The 23,549-nt window shown below is 46.4% G+C and overlaps 1 protein-coding gene across 1 annotated transcript in view; it reads left to right on the forward strand.

Annotated features, from left to right (window-relative positions):
• Positions 1 to 23,549, forward strand: part of LOC139576550 (zinc finger matrin-type protein 4-like) — a 151,134-nt gene that overhangs the window by 73,134 nt on the left and 54,451 nt on the right. The window contains exon 4 of the mRNA XM_071402764.1: positions 20,499 to 20,655. Coding sequence (XP_071258865.1) covers positions 20,499 to 20,655 — 157 coding nt within the window. The remainder of the gene's footprint in view (positions 1 to 20,498; positions 20,656 to 23,549) is intronic.

Consider the following 23,549-nt stretch of genomic DNA (forward strand, 5'->3'; position numbering starts at 1 on the left):
CAAATGATGAGGAAGGAAAGTTGGATTATATAATTTTGGTCTCCCTGTTTGTAAAATATTAAGCTTAGATTTATTACCATCAAGTCAACAAAGGCTTTATTTAAATGTTTTTTTAAGCACCTCTGTGAGCATCTGCCTGTTTTTCATGAACTTGAATAAGTTCTTCTTATGTCCTATTTGTACTTAATTATCTCTAGAGGCTAGCTGTTAAATGTGCAATATGCAAAAATCGCTCCTCCATTTCCTGGTTGCTAAAATTAGAACAGTTCGCCTAATTTCAGTTTATGTAACAAAACATGCAATTTATAGTGTAGAGAATAATTGTACCATCTAAACCGTTGTGAAATATACACTGCTCAAAAAAATAAAGGGAACACTTAAACAACACAATGTAACTCCAAGTCAATCACACTTCTGTGAAATCAAACTGTCCACTTAGGAAGCAACACTGATTGACAATAAATTTCACATGCTGTTGTGCAAATGGAATAGACAAAAGGTGGAAATTATAGGCAATTAGCAAGACACCCCCAATAAAGGAGTGATTCTGTAGGTGGTGACCACAGACCACTTCTCAGTTCCTATGCTTCCTGGCTGATGTCTTGGTCACTTTTGAATGCTGGCGGTGCTCTCACTCTAGTGGTAGCATGAGACGGAGTCTACAACCCACACAAGTGGCTCAGGTAGTGCAGCTCATCCAGGATGGCACATCAATGCGAGCTGTGGAAAGAAGGTTTGCTGTGTCTGTCAGCGTAGTGTCCAGAGCATGGAGGCGCTACCAGGAGACAGGCCAGTACATCAGGAGACGTGGAGGAGGCCGTAGGAGGGCAACAACCCAGCAGCAGGACCGCTACCTCCGCCTTTGTGCAAGGAGGAACACTACCAGAGCCCTGCAAAATGACCTCCAGCAGGCCACAAATGTGCATGTGTCAGCATATGGTCTCACAAGTGCTCTGAGGATCTCATCTCGGTACCTAATGGCAGTCAGGCTACCTCTGGCGAGCACATGGAGGGCTGTGCGGCCCCACAAAGAAATGCCACCCCACACCATGACTGACCCACCGCCAAACCGGTCATGCTGGAGGATGTTGCAGGCAGCAGAACGTTCTCCACGGCGTCTCCAGACTCTGTCACGTCTGTCACATGTGCTCATGTGCTCAGTGTGTACCTGCTTTCATCTGTGAAGAGCACAGGGCGCCAGTGGCGAATTTGCCAATCTTGGTGTTCTCTGGCAAATGCCAAACGTCCTGCACGGTGTTGGGCTGTAAGCACAACCCCCACCTGTGGACGTCGGGCCCTCATACCACCCTCATGGAGTCTGTTTCTGACCGTTTGAGCAGACACATGCACATTTGTGGCCTGCTGGAGGTCATTTTGCAGGGCTCTGGCAGTGCTCCTCCTTGCACAAAGGCGAAGGTAGCGGTCCTGCTGCTGGGTTGTTGCCCTCCTACGGCCTCCTCCACGTCTCCTGATGTACTGGCCTGTCTCCTGGTAGCGCCTCCATGCTCTGGACACTACGCTGACAGACACAGCAAACCTTCTTGCCACAGCTCGCATTGATGTGCCATCCTGGATGAGCTGCACTACCTGAGCCACTTGTGTGGGTTGTAGACTCCGTCTCATGCTACCACTAGAGTGAGAGCACCGCCAGCATTCAAAAGTGACCAAAACATCAGCCAGGAAGCATAGGAACTGAGAAGTGGTCTGTGGTCACCACCTACAGAATCACTCCTTTATTGGGGGTGTCTTGCTAATTGCCTATAATTTCCACCTTTTGTCTATTCCATTTGCACAACAGCATGTGAAATTTATTGTCAATCAGTGTTGCTTCCTAAGTGGACAGTTTGATTTCACAGAAGTGTGATTGACTTGGAGTTACATTGTGTTGTTTAAGTGTTCCCTTTATTTTTTTGAGCAGTGTATTTTCAATTGTCCAAATAATTGTATTTTCAGCTGTTTGAAACTTAAGAATGGGAACCATAGAAACAGCACACATCCTAGACTTGCTTTCAATGAGAATGACAGATCTGGTCACGTTCTTGGAAATGAGCAGACCAAGGTGCAGCGTGAGTATAGTTCCACATATTTATTTAAGTGAAACTAACAAAACAAAATAACAAAACTTACACAGACCGTGAGGCCGTAGTGCCCAAACACACTAACACAAACAATATCCCACAAATGCAGGTGGGGAAAAAGCCTACCTAAATATGATCCCCAATTAGAGGCAACGATTACCAGCTGCCTCTAATTGGGAACCACACAAACCACCAACCTAGAAATCTATAAACTAGATAACTCCCCCAGTCACGCTCTGACCTAAACACCATAGAGAACCGAGGGCTCTCTATGGTCAGGGCGTGACAGATCTAAAACTCACATTTCTATGTGAATTTGCTCGGTTTGCCCAAAAAGTTACATATTGCAGCTTTAAGAGAAGAAATAAGGACAGGCATTGCTTTCAGGTTTAGTTGTACCTGATTTTTGCCTCAATTAATGACTTGTTTTGGCAAAAAATACTTCGGTTTGATGTGTAGGTCTCCAAAATAATACTTAACGCCAATGCAGTGCCAGTGGCTATGTGTGTCGTGTGTCAGTTGATGACTGTCTATTTCCATATGATTGGGCCTGTGAGTTCTTCCTTCCTTACATGAGATTGCGGGGAGGAGCAGAGCGGAGAACCACCAAACACAGGCTGCTGATTGCAGATGGCATAGGTGTACTGTAGGGAACTGCCTTGACTTGAACAAGAAGTGACTGCAGTCTTATGCTTGGTTGCCTTGACTTCTTCTTCAGCAGTATCCAACAGATTGCACATCTCTTAATCTGTGGCGTGGCTTGGCTTCAGAAGTCAGGATGGGGAGGAGAGGCTATAGAGAGAGGCTATAAAGGTCCCTCCCCTCTACAAGAGAGGGATAGTGATCACAAAAAGCCCATCACACCATCCCCAATTCACCTTAGCTGCTTTCTCTAAACAAATCTTTAACTGTCATTACAGAGAGGAAGCATGGTTGAAATACAAATGACTGAGTGAATGACAGAGATACAAATGACTGAATGTCACTCACTGAATGAGTGACACTCAAAGTTTCTTTGCTTAGTGCTCTTGCCTATGCTGTTTTCATGTCACCCTTAGATGTCCCAGTTTCCTACAGCCGGGCTGTTTTGATGTGAAACTGCTTAGTTTTCTTATAGGTGGGCTAGAAGTCAACAGAACCTCATGTACGAATGGTTACCTCTTAGTGGTTGTGTCAAACGTCTGTTTGATCATCATTTTCATGCGCCGCATTAGCCTGGTGGTCCAGTTTGTTTGTGCTTTAGCCAACTTCTCGCTGTGTTCATTCATGTTGCTGCCAAACATGTATGGAGACAACGATAGGAAGAACTGGCTAAAGGGTAGTCTACATGACGGGACCAGGCTGGCTAAGAGAGAGCTGGAGACAGACTTCTCCAGAAGGCTGTGGATACTGACTTCTGAGATCTGTAACCCAGTGAGGGTTGGATGTGATATCTGTAGCTGGATGTTGGCGGGTTTGCTTTCACTCCTCGCGCATGAGTGGTCATGGAACACTGTGAGCGCCGTGGAAATGGCTGGCTGGGGTGTCAGCGCTGAGACTGACCACAGTTAGAATTATACATGAGAACAGAGATAACACGAGGCAAAGTGTGTTGAAGCAGTGGATGGATGGATGATACCCCTGAAGGTTTGTTAGAAAGGAAAGTCGAGCAAATGAGAACATGCACAGATCAGATCAAATACAATGACTTTTGGGTAATATTTCTCCAGGTTTCTCAATTTTAGATGAAATGAGAAGGTAATGATTTCAAATATTTTTTGTGAAAGATAAATTAAAATGAAAGGAAAACGTTGGGCTTCTCCTTGGCCTTGCAGACATCAGCTTATATTAATCCCTTTTACAAGGTGAAACAACAAGAAACTCATTGTTTCATTCTTCTTTTCTGAAGTGCTTCCAGCTTTCCTCTTCTGAATGTGTATTGAGCTGCTGCTTGGGGAGTGTTGAATTTCAATGGCTGGGCCATGATGGTGTGGCAGCAGCCAATACTGCCAGGTTGTGATTCACAAATACCCCGCCTCACAGTACCAATGGAGTCGGGAAGAATAATAGGTGCTACCCCAGAGGTACATCTTAGGATAATGAACCATTTCAAACATACTGCCAGAGCTAAGGAAGCCTGAAAATGGCTGCATGGCTCAATTTCACAGCATGCCAAGGTGTGTGAGAGAGAGAAGATGGTGCCGTGTGCTCTCTCCTCACCTATTATGAGGCTGAAACAAATACTGCATAATGCTGCTTTCTCCTATCTTCACAGCGAAACAGTATTTCCCATTTCTGTTCCATGGCAATTTGAATAATCAATTTGACATTGTTCCTGTTGTTTTGTTCACTTTTTACATCCTTTTGGAGAACAGAAATATGAGAATATGACCAAAGGTTGAAGTGTACTGTTTGAGTAAAACACAACATTCCATTTAGTGCAGCCCTACTATTTGGTGTGCTCTTTATGGAGATACTACAAAGATTATAATGGATCCTTGATCCATCAGTATGATCCATTTGTGTTTTTATCAGTACACTGTTAAGAGGTTACTAATTTTACAGTGACTTATAGGCAGCTGGTTGTAGTACACTTACTGTATTAATTACAGTATCAGAACAGGTACTTTCACAGTAGTTAACTGTTGATAACAATAAATTACTGTATTAATAACAGTAATCCGTTACAGTGAATATTTTCACTCGGCTCAAGAATTCTCAATTAAATATTCAAACACCCAAGCAGTATAGTAATAATCACCAGCCAAGGCTTTCTCAGTATAATACAGTTTTATGATGATGAGAAGTGATGTGTGTTTATTTACGAGGGCTAATCTCATCCCCACATTAATTATAAATTGTCCATTTGGGTGCTATTGCTACTGAAATACCGTTAGCGTTACCAATGAAAGTGTTATTGTGAGCGGCTGAGGTTGAACCCAGGTGCAGAGAATGGACCAGACGAGGAATGTGGGATTAACGTGAATACTTTACTTGAAAACGAGAATATAATGATAACAGTGATACTGGAAAAACAACAATTACTAGGACTAGAAAACTCACTCTGGGGACAAACACAGGGAACCGAAATCATGCTACTGCAAAGGGAAACAGAAAACACACCTCTCTTAAAGGGACACACCTGAGTGTCATTAATGTCTCTATGACGGTCTCTGCCACCCTCTGTTGACAGGTGGAACCATGACAGTACCCCCCCTTTTAGGAGCGGCTCCTGCCGCAGAACCAGGGCAACCACCACATAGTTGGTTGAAGTCCCGAGCAAGTCCCGGATCCAGGATGTCCCTGCAGGCATCCACTCCCGCTCCTCAGGACCGTAGCCCTCCCAGTCCACCAGGCACTGCATGGTGCCTTGGACCCGACGAGCCTCCAACGGACGCTGGACAGTGTAGGCCAGGCGGCCATCCACAACTCAAGAGGGTGGAGGGACAGGTGTTGGGGGGAGAAGGGACTTGAGACGGGAGACTAGGAAGGATGGACAGACCCTCATAGACCTGGAAAGCTGGAGACAATAGGTAACTGGGTTGATGCTACTCGGGATCTTTAATGGTCCTATGTAGTGAGGAGCGAGCTTCCGCGATAAGGGAAGATCACGGGTGGACAGCCATGCCCATTGACTTGGTCGGAGGAGCCAAAGAGGTCTTTGTGACGGTTTACCTGGTGTTGGTGTCGGGCAGAGGAGCGGAGCAAGGAGGATCATGTGCGAGTGATTCATGTGCAGCGACATCGTCGAATGAACGCCTCGGCTGATGGCACCCCCGCTTTGGCCTCTTGTTCAGGAAACGAACCCGAACTGACACTTGAACGGCTACAGTCCAGTGGACAAGTTTGGCAGTGTGTTATGAGCATATTCCACCCAGACGAGGAACTTGCTCCAGCCTTCCAATACCGTGCGATGAACTGGGGCCCATGATCTGAGACAATGTCCTGAGGAAGTCTGTGATCATGAGATCAGCTGTCTCCTTTGCTGAGAGCAACTTGGGTAAGGCGATGAAATGGGCTGCCTTGGAGAACTGATCGACGACCACCAGGATAGTGGTAAGCCCTTGGGATGGAGGTAACCCTGTGATAAAGTCTACAGACAGGTGGTACCAGGGCCGGCTGGGGATGGGCGGAGGTTGGAGCAACCCAGCCAGTCTCTGTCGTAATGACTTGCTTTGGATCTCACATGTTGGTGGCCCAACATCCTCGATCATGTTGGGCCACCAGAATTTCTACCTCAGGAACTCCAGTGTCCGATTAACCTCTGGATGCCTAGTTCATTTAGAGGAGTCTCCCCATTGTAGTACTGGGGAACAGGCTGATCGCAGAACGTAAAGTCTGTTAGTGGGTCCCACGCCGGGGTCAGGTTCTTGGGTCTGGGATTGTTGAACCGTGGTCTCAATACTCCATATCACAGGGGCCACAATGCGTCAGCTGGGGATGATGGGCTCGGGGTCCCTCTTCTCGTTAGAGACATCGTGTTGGCGGGACAGGGTGTCTGCTTTCTGATTCTTGGATCCCCGGCAATAGGCTAGTGTGAAATCAAACCTGTTAAAAAACAGAGCCCACCTAGCTTGGCGACGGTTCAACCTCTTGGCTTCTTGAATGGAGACCAAGTCCGTCCAGATCATGAAAGGATGAGGTGCCCCCTCCAACCAGTGTCTCCACCCCTCAACTGCCAAGAGCTCCCGGTTGCCTATATTGTAGTTGCGTTCCGCTGGCGAGAACAGCTTGGGTGCAGTTTCTTGTCCTCCTCATTCCGCTGTGAAAGGACCGCCCCTGCTCTGGTGTCTGATGTGTCCACCTCTACCACAAAGGGACAAGTAGGATCAGGATGAACAAGGATGGGTCTGGAGGTGAAACGTCCCTTGAGCTCCATGAATGCCACGTTAGCCTCGGGGGACCAGCAAAAACGGGTCTGGGACTTGCGGGTTAGGACCGTGAGAGGTGCTGCCACCGCACCAAAGTTGCGTATGAAACGCCTGTAAAAATTGGCAAACCACTGGACCTGCTTGAGTGAGTTGGGACAGGGCCAGTCGGCGACCGCCTCAATCTTTACGGGGTCCATTTGGATGCCTGCGGTAGAGATAATGTGACATAGGAAGGAAACTTGGGATATGTGGAACTCACTCTTCTCTATCTTGACGTATAGTTCACTCTGCAGGAGGCATCTCAGGACTTGGCGGACATGCAGTATGTGTTCCGGAAGGGTTGTGGAGAAGATCAAGATGTCATCGAGGTTAACAAAGACGAACCGATTCAACATATCCCTAAGAGTGTCATTGACCAATGCTTGAAATACTGCCCGTGAGTTCGATAATCTGAAGGGCATGATTAAATACTCATAGTGTCCACTAGGGGTGTTAAAGGCAGTTTTCCACTCATCTCCCTCCCTGATTCTCACCAGATTGTAAGCGTTGCGGAGGTCCAGTTTGGGGAAGAATTGGGCCCCTTGGACCAATTCCAAGGCGGATGACATCAAGGGTAGGGGGTAACGATTCTTGATCGTAATCCAGTTCAGCCCTCTGTAATCGATGCAAGGACGCATGCCTCCATCCTTCTTACACCCAAAGAAGAAGCCTGCACCAGTTGGGGATTTAGAGCGGCGAATGAAACCTGCCTTCAGCGGATGTAATTGCTCATGACTGCTGCGTCAGGTGTCAAGAGGGAGTACAGACGGCCTCGGGGAGGTGAGAATCCGGGTAGCAGTTCTATGGCACAGTCGTATGGACGATGAGGGGGAAGAGTGGCAGCTTGCCTCTTACTGAAAGCTTCCTGGAGGTCAAAGTATTTGGGAGGGAGAGCGGAGAAGTCTTGGTCTTCAATGGATGCAGGAGGACACGGCAAGGCTCTTGGTGGGGGTCTTAGACATTTAGTCTGGCAGTCCTTACCCCAGTCTAGTAGGTGTCCCATGGACCAGGAAACTAGTGGGTTATGTAGCGCTAGCCAGGGGTACCCTAGGATAAGGGGTTCTCGGGAGCAGATATCAACAGAAAATTAAGAGTGGTTCACCCCAACCTGCAGTAGAATGGGCTTCGTCTGATATTCCACCTCGCCAGAACCAATGTGCCGCCCATCAAGGGCTTGAATCTGCAGCGGGATGGGACAATTCATGCAAGGGATTTGTAATTCTTTGGCGAAGTCTTGATCAATGAAATGATCCGCTACCCCAGAGTCCAAGAATACTTGAATCTGGTGCTAACGGTTGTCCGAGTGGAGGGTTGCATGTAGTGACAGACAGTGACTGGGTAGCTGGGGTGAATCTGCACAGCTTGTCAGGGTCTCCCCTTGTCCTGGTGAGCCCTGGCGGTTCCCGTCAGCTCTAGGCATGCAGCACAGAGATGACTAAGACCTCCGCAGTAGAGGCAACAGCCTTTGCACATGCGCCTGTCACGTTCCTGTGGGCTCAGACGTGTGCATCCCAACTGCAAGGGTTCCTCTATGCTGAGCTCCGTGGGCTTGGGGTGCTCAGGAAACCGGGATGCTGGAGTGGTGTCAAAAGACCGCTGTCTCACCCATTCTCGGATGCGGTTGTCAGTCCTGATTGCCAGCGTTATTAGGGACTCGAGGTCCTCTCCCAGTTCTCGAGCTGCCAGTTCATCCTTGATGGAGTTAGACAGACCCTGGTGGAAATTGGTTATCAATGCCTCAGTATTCCACCCACTCTCGGCGGCGAGGGTGCTGAACTCAATGACAAAGTCAGCCACTGGTCTGGCACCCTGGCGGAGTGAAGCAGCAGTGAAGGCTAATATGGAGCTGCAGGATGGTGGCTGCTGTTCCCACACAGCCGTTGCCCATGCCAGGGCCCTGCCTGAGAGCAGAGAGATGATGTAGGCGATCATGGCCCGGTCGGTGTGGAATGAGGAGGACTGTAACTCGAACACCAGAGAGCACTGAGTGAGGAAACGCTTACATCCACCTGGGTGGTCGTCATACCGCTCGGGGGCTGGGATCTTGGGTTCCCGGTGCAGGGGCCCTGAATTTTTTATTTTTTTTATTTTTATTTCACCTTTATTTAACCAGGTAGGCTAGTTGAGAACAAGTTCTCATTTGCAACTGCGACGTGGCCAAGATAAAGCATAGCAGTGTGAACAGACAACACAGAGTTACACATGGAGTAAACAATAAACAAGTCAATAACATGGTAGAAAAAAAAAAGAGAATCTATATACAATGTGTGCAAAAGGCATGAGGTAGGCAATAAATCGAATAATTACAATTTAGCAGATTAACACTGGAGTGATAAATCATCAGATGATCATGTGCAAGAAGAGATACTGGTGTGCAAAAGAGCAGAAAAGTAAATAAATAAAAGCAGTATGGGGGGTGAGGTAGGTAAATTGGGTGGGTAGTTTACAGATGGACTATGTACAGCTGCAGCGATCGGTTAGCTGCTCGGATAGCAGATTTTTAAAGTTGTTGAGGGAGATAAAAGTCTCCAACTTCAGAGATTTTTGCAATTCGTTCCAGTCGCAGGCAGCAGAGAACTGGAAGGAAAGGCGTCCAAATGAGGTTTTGGCTTTAGGGATGATCAGTGAGATACACCTGCTGGAGCGCGTGCTGCGGGTGGGTGTAGCCATCGTGGCCAGTGAACTGAGATAAGGCGGCACTTTACCTAGCATAGCCTTGTAGATGACCTGGAGCCAGTGGGTCTGACGACGAACATGTAGTGAGGGCCAGCCGACTAGGGCATACAGGTCGCAGTGGTGGGTCGTATAAGGTGCTTTAGTAACAAAACAAATGGCACTGTGATAAACTGCATCCAGTTTGCTGAGTAGAGTATTGGAAGCTATTTTGTAGATGACATCACCGAAGTCGAGGATCGGTAGGATAGTCAGTTTTACTAGGGTAAGTTTGGCGGCGTGAGTGAAGGAGGCTTTGTTGCGGAATAGAAAGCCGATTCTTGATTTGATTTTGGATTGGAGATGTTTGATATGAGTCTGGAAGGAGAGTTTGCAGTCTAGCCAGACACCTAGGTACTTATAGATGTCCACATATTCTAGGTCGGAACCGTCCAGGGTGGTGATGCTAGTCGGGCGTGCGGGTGCAGGCAGCGAACGGTTGAAAAGCATGCATTTGGTTTTACTAGCGTTTAAGAGCAGTTGGAGGCCACGGAAGGAGTGTTGTATGGCATTGAAGCTCGTTTGGAGGTTAGATAGCACAGTGTCCAAGGAAGGGCCGGAAGTATATAGAATGGTGTCGTCTGCGTAGAGGTGGATCAGGGAATCGCCCGCAGCAAGAGCAACATCATTGATGTATACAGAGAAAAGAGTCGGCCCGAGAATTGAACCCTGTGGTACCCCCATAGAGACTGCCAGAGGACCGGACAACATGCCCTCCGATTTGACACACTGAACTCTGTCTGCAAAGTAGTTGGTGAACCAGGCAAGGCAGTCATTAGAAAAACCGAGGCTACTGAGTCTGCCGATAAGAATATGGTGATTGACAGAGTCGAAAGCCTTGGCCAGGTCGATGAAGACGGCTGCACAGTAATGTCTTTTATCGATGGCGGTTATGATATCGTTTAGTACCTTGAGCGTGGCTGAGGTGCACCCGTGACCGGCTCGGAAACCGGATTGCACAGCGGAGAAGGTACGGTGGGATTCGAGATGGTCAGTGATCTGTTTGTTGACTTGGCTTTCGAAGACCTTAGATAGGCAGGGCAGGATGGATATAGGTCTGTAACAGTTTGGGTCCAGGGTGTCTCCCCCTTTGAAGAGGGGGATGACCGCGGCAGCTTTCCAATCCTTGGGGATCTCAGATGATACGAAGGAGAGGTTGAACAGGCTGGTAATAGGGGGTGCGACAATGGCGGCGGACAGTTTCAGAAATAGGGGGTCCAGATTGTCAAGCCCAGCTGATTTGTATGGGTCCAGGTTTTCCAGCTCTTTCAGAACATCTGCTATCTGGATTTGGGTAAAGGAGAAGCTGGGGAGGCTTGGGCGAGTAGCAGCGGGGGGGGCGGGGCTGTTGGCCAAGGTTGGAGTCGCCAGGAGGAAGGCATGGCCAGCCATTGAGAAATGCTTGTTGAAGTCTTCGATTATCACGGATTTATCGGTGGTGACCGTGTTACCTAGCCTCAGTGCAGTGGGCAGCTGGGAGGAGGTGCTCTTGTTCTCCATGGACTTTACAGTATCCCAGAACTTTTTGGAGTTAGAGCTACAGGATGCAAATTTCTGCTTGAAAAAGCTGGCCTTTGCTTTCCTGACTGACTGCGTGTATTGGTTCCTGACTTCCCTGAACAGTTGCATATCGCGGGGGCTCTTCGATGCTATTGCAGTTCGCCACAGGATGTTTTTGTGCTGGTCGAGGGCAGTCAGGTCTGGAGTGAACCAAGGGCTATATCTGTTCTTGGTTCTGCATTTTTTGAACGGAGCATGCTTGTCTAATATGGTGAGGAAGTAACTTTTAAAGAATGACCAGGCATCCTCAACTGACGGGATGAGGTCAATATCCTTCCAGGGTACCCGGGCCAGGTCGATTAGAAAGGCCTGCTCGCAGAAGTGTTTTAGGGAGCGTTTGACAGTGATGAGGGGTGGTCGTTTGACCGCGGACCCGTGGCGGATACAGGCAATGAGGCAGTGATCGCTGAGATCTTGATTGAAGACAGCAGAGGTGTATTTGGAGGGCAGGTTGGTCAGGATAATGTCTATTAGGGTGCCCATGTTTACGGATTTAGGGTTGTACCTGGTGGGTTCCTTGATGATTTGTGTGAGATTGAGGGCATCAAGCTTGGATTGTAGGACTGCCGGGGTGTTAAGCATATCCCAGTTTAGGTCACCTAACAGAACAAACTCTGAAGCTAGATGGGGAGCGATCAATTCACAGATGGTGTCCAGGGCACAGCTGGGAGCTGAGGGGGGTCGGTAGCAGGCGGCAACAGTGAGAGACTTATTTCTGGAGAGATACATTTTTAAAATTAGAAGTTCGAACTGTTTGGGCATAGACCTGGAAAGTATGACAGAACTTTGCAGGCTATCTCTGCAGTAGATTGCAACTCCTCCCCCTTTGGCAGTTCTATCTTGACGGAAAGTGTTATAGTTGGGTATGGAAATCCCAGAATTTTTGGTGCCCTTCCTAAGCCAGGATTCGGACACGGCAAGGACATCAGGGTTGGCAGAGTGTGCTAAAGCGGTGAGTAAGGCAAACTTAGGGAGGAGGCTTCTGATGTTGACATGCATGAGGCCAAGGCTTTTTCGATCACAGAAGTCAACAAATGAGGGTGACTGGGGACATGCAGGGCCTGGGTTTACCTCCACATCACCCGAGGAACAGAGGAGTAGTAGGATGAGGGTGCGGCTAAAGGCTATCAAAACTGGTCGCCTAGAGCGTTGGGGACAAAGAATAAAAGGAGCAGATTTATGGGCGTGGTAAAATAGATTCTGGGCATAATGTGCAGACAGGGGTATGGTGGGGCGCGGGTACAGCGGAGGCAAGCCCAGGCACTGGGTGATGATAAGAGAGGTTGTATCTCTGGACATGCTGGTCTCAATGGGTGAGGTCACCGCATGTGTGGGGGGTGGGACAAAGGAGGTATCAGAGGTACGGAGAGTGGAACTACAGGGTCCATTGCAAACCAAAACAATGATAATGATAACTAGCCTGAACAACAGTATGCAAGGCATATTGATATTTGAGAGAGACATACAATAAGGCATAAAGTGATTGCAGGTCTTGATTGGGAGAGCTAGCTAAAACAACAGGTAAGATAACATCAGCAATAACAGGGTGCTAGTCTAACACAGCAACAACAGGTAAAAATGGCGACGACTAGGCAGAGAGGGTCGGATTAACTACACACAGATCCTGAGTTAAAGCACAGAGCCGACAGATAATACACAAATAAACAGAATGGAGTACCGTGAATTAATGGACAGTCAAGCAGGCATCAGCTATGTAGCCGAGTGATCATAGTGTCCAGGGGGCAGCCGTAGATGGAGCAGGGAGGCCTCCACTAAGCTAGCACGCGGCGTTTAAAGTTAGTAGCCCGGGGGGTGGTCTGCTCAGACGGAGGGGGTCTGCTCAGACGTGGTCGTGTCGACAGAGAATCCAAGCCGGATGGCGGTGGCGAAAGAGAGGTTGTGAATTGTAGAATTGTGTTTGCTAACTGGTGCTAGCTTCGTGGCAGTGGCGCTAGCTGCGCTAGCTGCAAGCTAGCTGTGAGGATCAGAAGTAGTGGCTCAGGGATTACGGCAGGAATCCGGCGTTGTTGTCGAGAGACAGTCCGATGCTGGTAAATTGGTGAGTAATATCCAGGCTAATAACAGGGCTGGTGTCTGTGCAGAAGGTAAAAGCTACTAGCAGCGGCAAAAAAATGGCTAAATTAGCTTGTAGCTGATTTAGACCAGTTGTGATGGATTGGCAGGGCTCTGTGTCGGCAAAAAAAGGTCCAGTCCAATTGGCAAAAGAGGTATTGTAGCCCAAGAATTCGCTGGTAGACCTCTTCGGCTAGCCGGCAGATGGGCCTAGCTCGAGGCTAGCTCAAGGCTAACTGGTGCTTGCTTCGGGACAGAGGTGTTAGCCAGTAGTAGCCACTCGGTTGCAGCTAGCTAGCTGTGATGATACGGTGTAATTGTCCAGAGCTTGCGTCAGGAATCCGGTGATGTGGTAGAGAAAAAGCAGTCCTATATGCTCTGGGTTGATATCGCGCTTGCAGACTGGCAGATATTGGCCCGGGCTGAAGCTGGCTGTGTCCGAGTTAAGGGTGAAGACCGCAGCAGTGGCTAACTGACTACTAGCTAGTAGCTAGTTATCTGGCTAGCTTCTGATTGGGGTTACGGTTCTAAAGTATAAAAAATAGCAGGTCCGTACCACATTGGGTGAGGCGGAATGTAGGAATGTATATTCAGTTCCTAGATGGAAAGTGAAATTAAAATATATACGAAATGTATACGAAAAATACGAGGACTATTTACACGGGACAAGACAAGACAAATACACGTCCGACTGCTACGCCATCTTGGATTCTCGGATGAATGAACTGCGGCGACGCCTGTAGCAATGGGCGATGAGACTTGTGCATTGACTCCTCCTCGGTTGGGAGCGTGCTGTGGTTGGAGGGAATCGGTAAGTATCTGGAGGGTCTCTGAGATTTGGGAGTTGTTCGAACATCATAACTGTCATGGTTCCACCCGTCACCAGGGGACGACTGCCGTCCCAACAGTACTCCTTGGTGGGTTATAACTTCTTAGATCTGGGTGATCTCTGCTGGGTCTATGTTGGGGCAGTAGCTTGCTGTGAGGGGCTGAGGTTGAACCCAGGTGCAGAGAATTGACCCGACAAGGAATCAATGATTTGGGATTAACGTAAATACTTTTCTTGAAAAACAAGAACATAAGGATAACAGTGATAGTGGAAAACAACAAACACTAGGACTAGAACTAGAACCGAAATCAAGCTACTGCAAATGGAAACAGAAAACACCTCTCTTAAAGGGAAATCATAATTATTAATAGGACACACCTGAGTGTCATTAATGTCTCTAGGACGGTCTCTGTCGTCCCCTGGTGACGGGTGGAACCATGACAGTTATGATGTATGCTTCCCAAATGGCTCCCTATTCCCAATTGAGTGCACTACTTTTGGTCAGGGCCTATAGGGCTCTAGTCAAATGTAGTGCACTATATTGGGAATAGGGAGCCATTTGGGATGCAGGGTAACTTTCTAAAACAGTCATAAGTAATTTTCATTAAGACTCATGCTGCATATTATGGCTAATTAATTAAACTAGCTGACTTTGCGGTAAGAGTCAGTACTCAGTACACTACCACAGCTTGCAAGCTCAGATCTCAAAAAGCAGAGCTGCCAATCACAATCTCCTCAAAGTCATTCCATCTACTTGGCCATCCATGGTGTGAAGACAAGATGACGCTAGCTGTGTTTATAATTGCTTTAGACTCAGAATAGCCTGGATGAAGATGAAACCCGCTGTTCATTCCTTAATCCCTTCATTAAACAATAAACAGTAGATGAATGATGTGAGAAAGGCTGCTACTGGTTACCCATTTAAACTAAAAGTGCACAAGATGATAAATGTCACCTCTCAGTTTGCAAAATAAATGTTAATTGTCCTGAATATTATTTAAATAGAATAGGGCAACAGTGTCTGTATTCTGTGGCCACAATGTGCTTTGTTCTCAATATTTCACTGATACTCCTCTCATTGAGGTCTTTAAACATATTCAGGTGGAATAAAGTACAGTTCATGTCGTTTGAGTGTGTGTGTGTGTGTGATCTTACACGCACGCACGCACGCACGCACGCACGCACGCACGCACGCACGCACACACACACACACACACACACACACACACACACACACAGACACACAGATGTCTAATGTGAAGGTCAAAGTTTTGTCTGTCTTTTGGGGGTATGAGAGAGACGAGAGAGAGCAGCAGTGATTACAATGTCTGGACCACTCAGTGCCTCCCTGCCTGCCTCCCTGCCTGCCTGCCTCCCTGCATGGCCTCAGCTGACAGCAATAGAATGCATTGACCCAGTCTATATTAGGACCAACTTTTTGTCGGTTACTCTTGCACTTGCTGTCCTACTTCCCCCTAATGTGCCTGGAGGTAGATCCGCCAGAGTCATTTGTCCGAAATAGCACCTTATTCCCTATATGAACTGGCAGACCGCAGACCGGAGCGGTCAGGCTTTGACCCATGGTTTCATATAAACACACATAAGACATGGAAGAATGCGTAGAATTGCAGGAAATTGGCTTAAAATATGCTAAATGTTCTCTCCGCCAACAAGAGGGGTGTGAACAGTTTGGGGTCGCATAGGTTGCAAGGTGGAGGTTTGTTACTACGCTATCCGGACCTTTGCCACCTAGGAAATGTGTGTGTATGGATCTTCTCAAATAGTACTTGAGTACCCATGCCCTATATAGGCTGTGTAGTGCTCTATAAAGGGAATTGGGTGCTATTTGGGACACAGACAGAATATTGAGTGTTCCTTGGCCTACAGAATTATCCCCAGCATCATATCAGCTACTGTATGCAGACCTACAGAGTCTCCAGGAGCGTGCATGCACACACGCAAGCACACACACACTCCTAGCTGGAAATCAATGGGAACCTAGACACAGTCTGGTTCACTGGACAATGAAACCTGTTGTGGTGGCTTTGATGCAGCAGCACTAGAGAAAAGAAACACGATTGCTGCAGCATGATGTTTCAGTGCAGTAATGCATAATACTGTATGTCTTCTTTTTTTGTAGCGAAAGGATATGGGCAAGGATGTGCTGCTGCTTCGCTTAAACTGAGATGAAAATGTGCAGCTATGGCGTTGAGAGCAAAGATAATATATTGTCTGCAAACCAGAAATATGATTTTATTATGCCTCACATGAATGGGAATGAAGCACTCAGTCTTTCTGCTGAAATGCAACGTCTCTCATTTTTTCTCATTTTATCTCGTTATTTATTTTTCTCTCCCTCTCTTTCTCATCAACTAATGCTGTGCATTAACCTGAAATGTCAGTTCATTTTTGTTTTTTAAGTAACTAATTGACCAACAAGTTAAATTATTTGAATTCCTTTTAGTAAAAAAATATTCTTTGTTTGTGCCATTTCTCTAGATAGATTTCTCTCTGGGACATATTGTCCAACTCATCATAGTTACATGCAGAAAACGTGGTAATTAACTACAATGACTAGAATCCATTGCGCCTACAGCTGCCTGTTCTCATTGGCCGTGTTCGAGAGGATCAAAACCGCAATGTATCATGGGTAAATTGTGATAGACTGACTGATCTACAAATAATTAGTTGTTATTTATGATGCAAGGTGATTTGTAGATCAGTCAGTCACTTGGAATAAAACAATAAGTCAAACCAAATCAAATAAAAAAATATACACAACGACTTAAATATTTCCTTAAAGTAAAGTAATGTGAATAAGGGATGGTTTATTAATAAGTGATATGCACTAATGGGCAGTCCCTACCATCATTGGGGTTTTATTAATAGAAAAGTAGACATCATCATATATGATACTAAAAACAAGTATGTAATATACATAACTAAAATATTTTGTTCAAGTAAAGTAATGTGAATAAATGATGGTTAGATTCTAATAGTAATAGTAACGGACAGTCACGACCATCAATTGTTTTATTCTGTGTTGCTACAGCGTTGAACCCACATAAAGCATTTCTTTTTTAAAGAAAATCAAAACCGAAACTATAAATAGTTCATTGCTGAGCTTTACACATATTCTCGGCGCCTATATGTAATGGTTTCATAAGAGGGATTTATTGCGCTGTCACGCCCTGACCATAGAGAGCTTTTATTCTCTATGTTGGTTAGGTCTGGGTGTGATTTAAGGGTGGGTTATCTAGGTGAATTATATTTCTATGCTGGCCTAGTATGGTTCCCAATCAGAGGCAGCTGTTTATCGTTGTCTCTGATTGGGGATCATATTTAGGTAGCCATTTTCCCATTGTGCTTTGTGGGATCTTGTCTGTTTAATTGCCTGTGAGCATTATTATAGCGTTTCTTTTGTTCTTTGAGGTTTTCTATTCCATAATAAAGGATGGAAACATACCACGCGGCATCTTGGTCTACTCCTTATGACGAACGTGACATGCGCTGCTACATTAATTACTTATATGTAAATGCTAAGCCTAACCCATCCTGTAACTATTGGTTTCATATGTAAATGAAAATTCTAAGCCTATCCCTTCCTATAACTATTGGTTTCATATGTAAATGCAAATCAATCAATCAAATGTATTTATAAAGCCCTTCTTACATCAGCTGATGTCACAAAGTGCTGTACAGAAACCCAGCCTAAAACACCAAACAGCAAGCAATGCAGGTGTAGAAGCACGGTGGCTAGGAAAAACTCCCTAGAAAGGCCAAAATCTAGGAAGAAACCTAGAGAGGAACCAGGCTATGAGGGTGGCCAGTCCTCTTCTGGCTGTGCCGGGTGACGATGCTAAGCCTATCCTAAGCCTATCCCTTTCTATAACTATTGGTTTCATATGTAAATGTAGATGGTAAGCCTAACCCTTCCTATAACTATTGGTTTCATATGTAAATGCAGATGGTAATGCTTCCCTCTTGACAGACGATTCTACCTAATGACTAAGTATTAACACCATGCAACCTGGCTGGCAGGACAGAAACAGTGTGCAGTTACCTCAGCGTTAATTAGATTCTCTGCAATTGTCTCTCCAATTACCCACTCTCATTTATCTTGTATTAATTAACCATGAAATGATGATTGGCTCAGATTTTATGAAGGTTCATTTCCTGTTATATTTTGGTCTCATTTTCCCATTTATTTTCATTATTTATGGTATGAGGTATGACATGACAAGAGAGAGCCTGCTCTGCATTAACTGTTCGGGTGAGCTAGGTAAGGGAAATGTGTGTGTGTGTGTGTGCGTGCGTACTTGTGTGTGCGCGTCTGTGTGTGCATGCGTACATACGTACGTGTGCCTGTCCGAGAGAGAGAAGCACTGAAGGACATGCTAAAGGGCAGGAGGAGGCAGGGGTGCTGTGTGTCATTGAGTGACTCACAGTGCAGTCTCCAGGATGCCTCTCTCTCTCTCTCCACTCAGGCTGCTCTCCTATCAGCACTCAGTCTGTGGGAGTGGTAGTAGTCTGCCATTTTTACTCACCCTTATTATCCAGACAGAAAGGAAGGATCTAGTCCAGCTTAACAGTTCTGTCTCTGAGAAGATGTAGGCATCAGGTGTAGGCAGCAGACCCTAGGTGTAGACAGCAGACCCTGGGTGTAGGCAGCAGACCCTAGGTGTAGGCAGCAGACCCTATGTGTAGGCAGCAGACCCTATGTGTAGGCAGAAGACCCTAGGTGTAGACAGCAGACCCTAGGTGTAGACAGCAGACCCTAGGTGTAGACAGAAGACCCTATGTGTAGGCAGAAGACCCTAGGTGTAGGCAGCAGACCCTAGGTGTAGGCAGCAGACCCTAGGTGTAGACAGCAGACCCTAGGTGTAGGTGACATTTGCATCCAAAATGACACCCGATTCCCTTTATGGTGCACTTATTTGGACCAGAGCCCTGGTCAAAATTTGGGGCACATCCACATACTGTCTCTTGCAAGCCAGCAGACCTTAGGCCTAGCTTTCCTACATCAGGAATCTGTTCTGGCTATCTATAGAGGAGAACTGGAGATGTGTGTTGATGTCATGTAATGTGTGACTGTGCCTTAAAGCACAGCGTTGTGTCACAGTGTGCTGCGCTGTAGCCAGATCACTACCCACTATCTCCACTGGGAGATTGAAGTGGAGGAGAATACATGCAAACAAGCGTTGCATTTTAGTCATAGATGGGCTCATCCCTCATATGGCTCTTTAAAATTCCTTTCAGTGCAGTGCTGTGAATGTACTATATGAGGGAAATGTATATGAGTAATGCTTTTGTGTCTAAAATGTAAACTATGTTTGTGACTGTTGAATTGTGAAAATAATACGTCACAATACAATGAGCTGAAGTCAACTTAAATAGGAATGATTTTGGTCTGAAGTTTTAATGGTTTTTAATCAGTCTGCCAATGACCCTCCCTGGTGGGGTAGTTTCATGGTAGAAATGGCTGCGTCTGTCTCCTGGCAGCCAGGTGTATTTAGCTCTCTCGTTCTCTCTCGTTCTCACTCTATCCCTTTCACTCTCTTTCTCAATATATCTCTTTCTTCACCTCTCTCTCTCGCTCTGTCTTTACTTACTGTATCTGTCTTCCTCCACTCTCCCTCCCCCCCCCCCCTCTCTCTCTCTCTGCCCCCTCTGATTCCCCCCTCTCTCTGTCAGGATAATGTGTTTCTGCAGCAGGCGGGCAGCACAGATGGAGTCTCAGGGAGCGGTCCTCATCCCATCACTCCCCACTTTGTATTACTCCATACAACTGCTGAATTACCTCCATTTGCATCCCACCAGGAACCAAATGATCAAGCCCACGAGGAGTGTAGATTGCTTCTGTCCCCTGGAACTGTGGCGTATAGAGCTTACTGATGTGCTCAGTGTACAGCTGGCCCCTAAGCACCATGCGGCTCTAACCTACAGGGTTTGGAAAGTATTTGCTGGGGCTGGTTTGTACTGTACACCACACACAGTGTATACATACACACCACGCATTGATGAATCGTGGCATTTTTTGTTATATTCAGGTGTCCATTTATCCCTAAAATGTCTGATTCTGTGCAGCAAAGCTTTGTGTGAAAAAGAAACAACATCTTCCTTCATGCAGGAGAGATTATTATTTTTATTTTTTTACTATTTGTTGGCTGATAGCCTTTTTTTACTGAACCTGTGTGTGTGTGTGTGTGTGTGTGTGTGTGTGTGTGTGTGTGTGTGTGTGTGTGTGTGTGTGTGTGTGTGTGTGTGTGTGTGTGTGTGTGTGTGTGTGTGTGTGTGTGTGTGTGTGTGTGTGTGTGTGTGTGTGTGTGTGTGTGTGTGTGTGTGTGTTCCTTGCAGGGCAGTGAGGAGGGAGACGTGGACAAGAACAAGTGTTGCACACTGTGTAACATGTCCTTCACCTCAGCAGTGGTGGCACAGTCACATTACCAAGGCAAAATCCACGCCAAGAGACTAAAGCTGCTGCTGGGGGAGCAGCCTGCCATCACAGCAAAAGGTAGCTTCCTCTCTCTCTCTCTCTCTGTCTCTCTCTCTCTCTCTCTCTCTCTCTCTCTCTCTCTCTCTCTCTCTCTCTCTGTCTCTCTAACTCTTTTTCTCTCTCTATTTCTTCCCCTCTCTCTCTCTCTCTCTCTCTCTCTCTCTCTCTCTCTCTCTCTTAATTTATTGGCATGGGAAACATATGTTTACATTGCCAAAGCAAGTGAAATGGATAAAGTCTCTCTCTCTAACTCATTCTCATTTACAGACTAAGCAGCTGCATTTTGTTTCCCTGTGTGATGACATCAGATAATCCGATGAGATTTCCAGTGACAGATGTGACAGAGATGTTTACCACACAGATGTATGTTACGACAGATGTGCTTGTCCTCACACACAAAGGTGCTAGCTTTGACAAGCAAACAAGTAGGCAGGCAGAAAGGCAGAAAGCCACAGGTAGACTGTGGGATACCAGCTCACCTAGCTTGCTAAAACAGAGAGAGGAGCTGCAGCTCGTGTGTGTGGACTGGTGAAGAATCTAATTTTATCATTTTTTTGTCCGTGGGTGTTTTGATTAAATACAATCATCGTCTGCTGCAGCACCTCAGGGTTGAGGAAAGTCTGGACGATATTGTAAACCACAGCAGCTGCTCCCCGCGCCGCAAATCTGTTTACAAATTGACAGTTGAGAGAATAATGAAAGCTGGCCATGAGGGAAATTAGGATTAGAAAAAATAACCACACTTTTATTTAATCAGATCACTCCCCCTTATGCAACACCTGAGACCTGGATATTCAGAGATGATGCAGGAGGTGAATAGAAAAATTATCAACTTTGTTTATTTGGGGTATCCTTTCTCTTGAGAATATCTATACTGATGGTACGTTTTTTTTTATTTGTCTGTTAATTCAGATATCCTTGACCAACACTTTTACTTTAGCTTAGTGTAAAGCCCTCTGTGCTTTTTGTTTGAGTCTGTGCAATAGCCCACTATTGTTAGTTAGTGGAGAGTCAGACTGATTCAATACATGGTTTGTGTTAATAGAAAAGAGATGCCAAGGCCTGAAACTGCCACAATGCTCATCGTAGCAGTCCTCGCCTGAGTCTCTGTCTGTGTGGGTGTGTTTGTGTGTGTAACTGTTTCTTTGTCAGTTCTATATGTAGCCAAAGAGTTGTACAAAATGCAGCACATAAAGCTGAAACATATCTAGGCCCAGTCCCAGTCAGTCACCCTGGAAGCTCAGGCTTGTTTTTCCTTCAGCGCTTTCTGTTCTGGGAACACTCTGCTTTCCTCCTCCTACTCTCGTCTTATCCTCCATTCAGCCCCCTTTCGATAACACTTTATTTGGATGGTCCATTTGTAAATGCTCTACAGACTATCAGTAACATTTCAACTATCTACTAACCATAACCTTTAACCCTTACCCTTATTCTAAACCTAACCCTAACTGTAACCTTAGCAAGCAGTTGCTTATCAACAGATGGACCATCCGGACTTTCCAAATAAACTGTGACCCCCCTTTCTCCCAGTGAGTCCACACTCAGGGTATGAGGGCAGAGCAGCAGAGAGGCATGCTGTGTCACCCTTTCACCGCACATCATCATCCATCGGCATTCACGCTGCCTGGCCCTCGGCCGTAACTGACCCCAGGAGTCAGGTCAAATTGTGTGTGGTACTGAAAGGACCCTAGTCTCAAAGAAAAACAATGTTAAAAGGAAAATGACAAACAAAGCAGCTGACTAGCTTAAAAGCTTTTTGGTCCACGAGTGACGTGTGTTTAACCCTGATACGTGTTGTTTTGTAGAATTCACACATGGATGTGTTGTACACATGGACCACATGTTACTCAAAATTGGACAATCCAGTTAATATTCCCGGTATTCCATGATCAGACCTTGTGTCCCACTATGTGGCAGGAATTATTCTGCATTTAATATGTGCATTAGGGCATCCCTTTAAAGATAAGGCTTTTGTGCCTGTTTAGTATGATGATTATCTTTTGATGTTTAATAAGGGTGAGCATGTTTAATAAGGGTACGCATTCAAGTTGCATAAATAATCTGGTGGTGGAGACCTAGAGGGAGGGAGAGAAGTGGTTGCTTCCAAGCAGGGTGAGGCATGTCTCTGCAGCCCCCATCAACCATTACAGGCCTGAACCCCTCTCCTCCTCCTTGTCCCCCTTCTCGCCCCCCTTCTTCCTCCTCCCCCTTGCTTCGTCCTCTTTGTCATTCTCCCCTCCTCCTCAACCTCCTTCTCCTCTTCTGTCATGATGTTGGTGACATAACCACCTCCTCAGCCTGCAGCTTCAGGGAGCTACTGTAACCCTGGTGCGGGAAGTAGAGTATACTGCAATCAAGGTTTTACAATCAGTGGCATTATGTTTTGTTTCTGCTTGATTTCCTTAAACTGAGGAAGTGCTCAGTGCTCTGCTGTGGTATTTAGAGACAGCAGGGAATCAGCAGTACAGTAGCCTACTGGGTCATGTTAGTAAGGAGGTTACTAGGGGACGGAAGCGTTCTTCCTCATAGAGTGAGCTGTGTCTCGCTCCTTCCTTCGTAAAACCTTGGTTACTTTATATAACATTTTGATTTATTTGGTATAACGTATGCTGATTGCTGATCCTGCAAAATAGTGGTTAGATAAAACTCTGTTCTGCTGTGTCTGCTATTTCCCCTCATGCCTCCCTGTCTGTCACTGACAGATTCAGTCATTAACCACGCCATCTGTGGCCAATGGTTCGGAACAGAGGATGCTCCTCTCCCAACCGAGGGAGGCCAGACAGAGCAATCAATCGCACTGTCACCCAACAAATACAGCTAGAGCCACAGACAGACAGACAGACCCCAGCCTCAGTCAGAGACAGAAGACCAGAGAGACCCCAGCCATAGTGTGCATCCCAAATGTAACCCTA

The sequence above is a fragment of the Salvelinus alpinus genome, chromosome 5 (assembly GCF_045679555.1).
Source record: "Salvelinus alpinus chromosome 5, SLU_Salpinus.1, whole genome shotgun sequence".
NCBI lineage: Eukaryota > Metazoa > Chordata > Actinopteri > Salmoniformes > Salmonidae > Salvelinus > Salvelinus alpinus.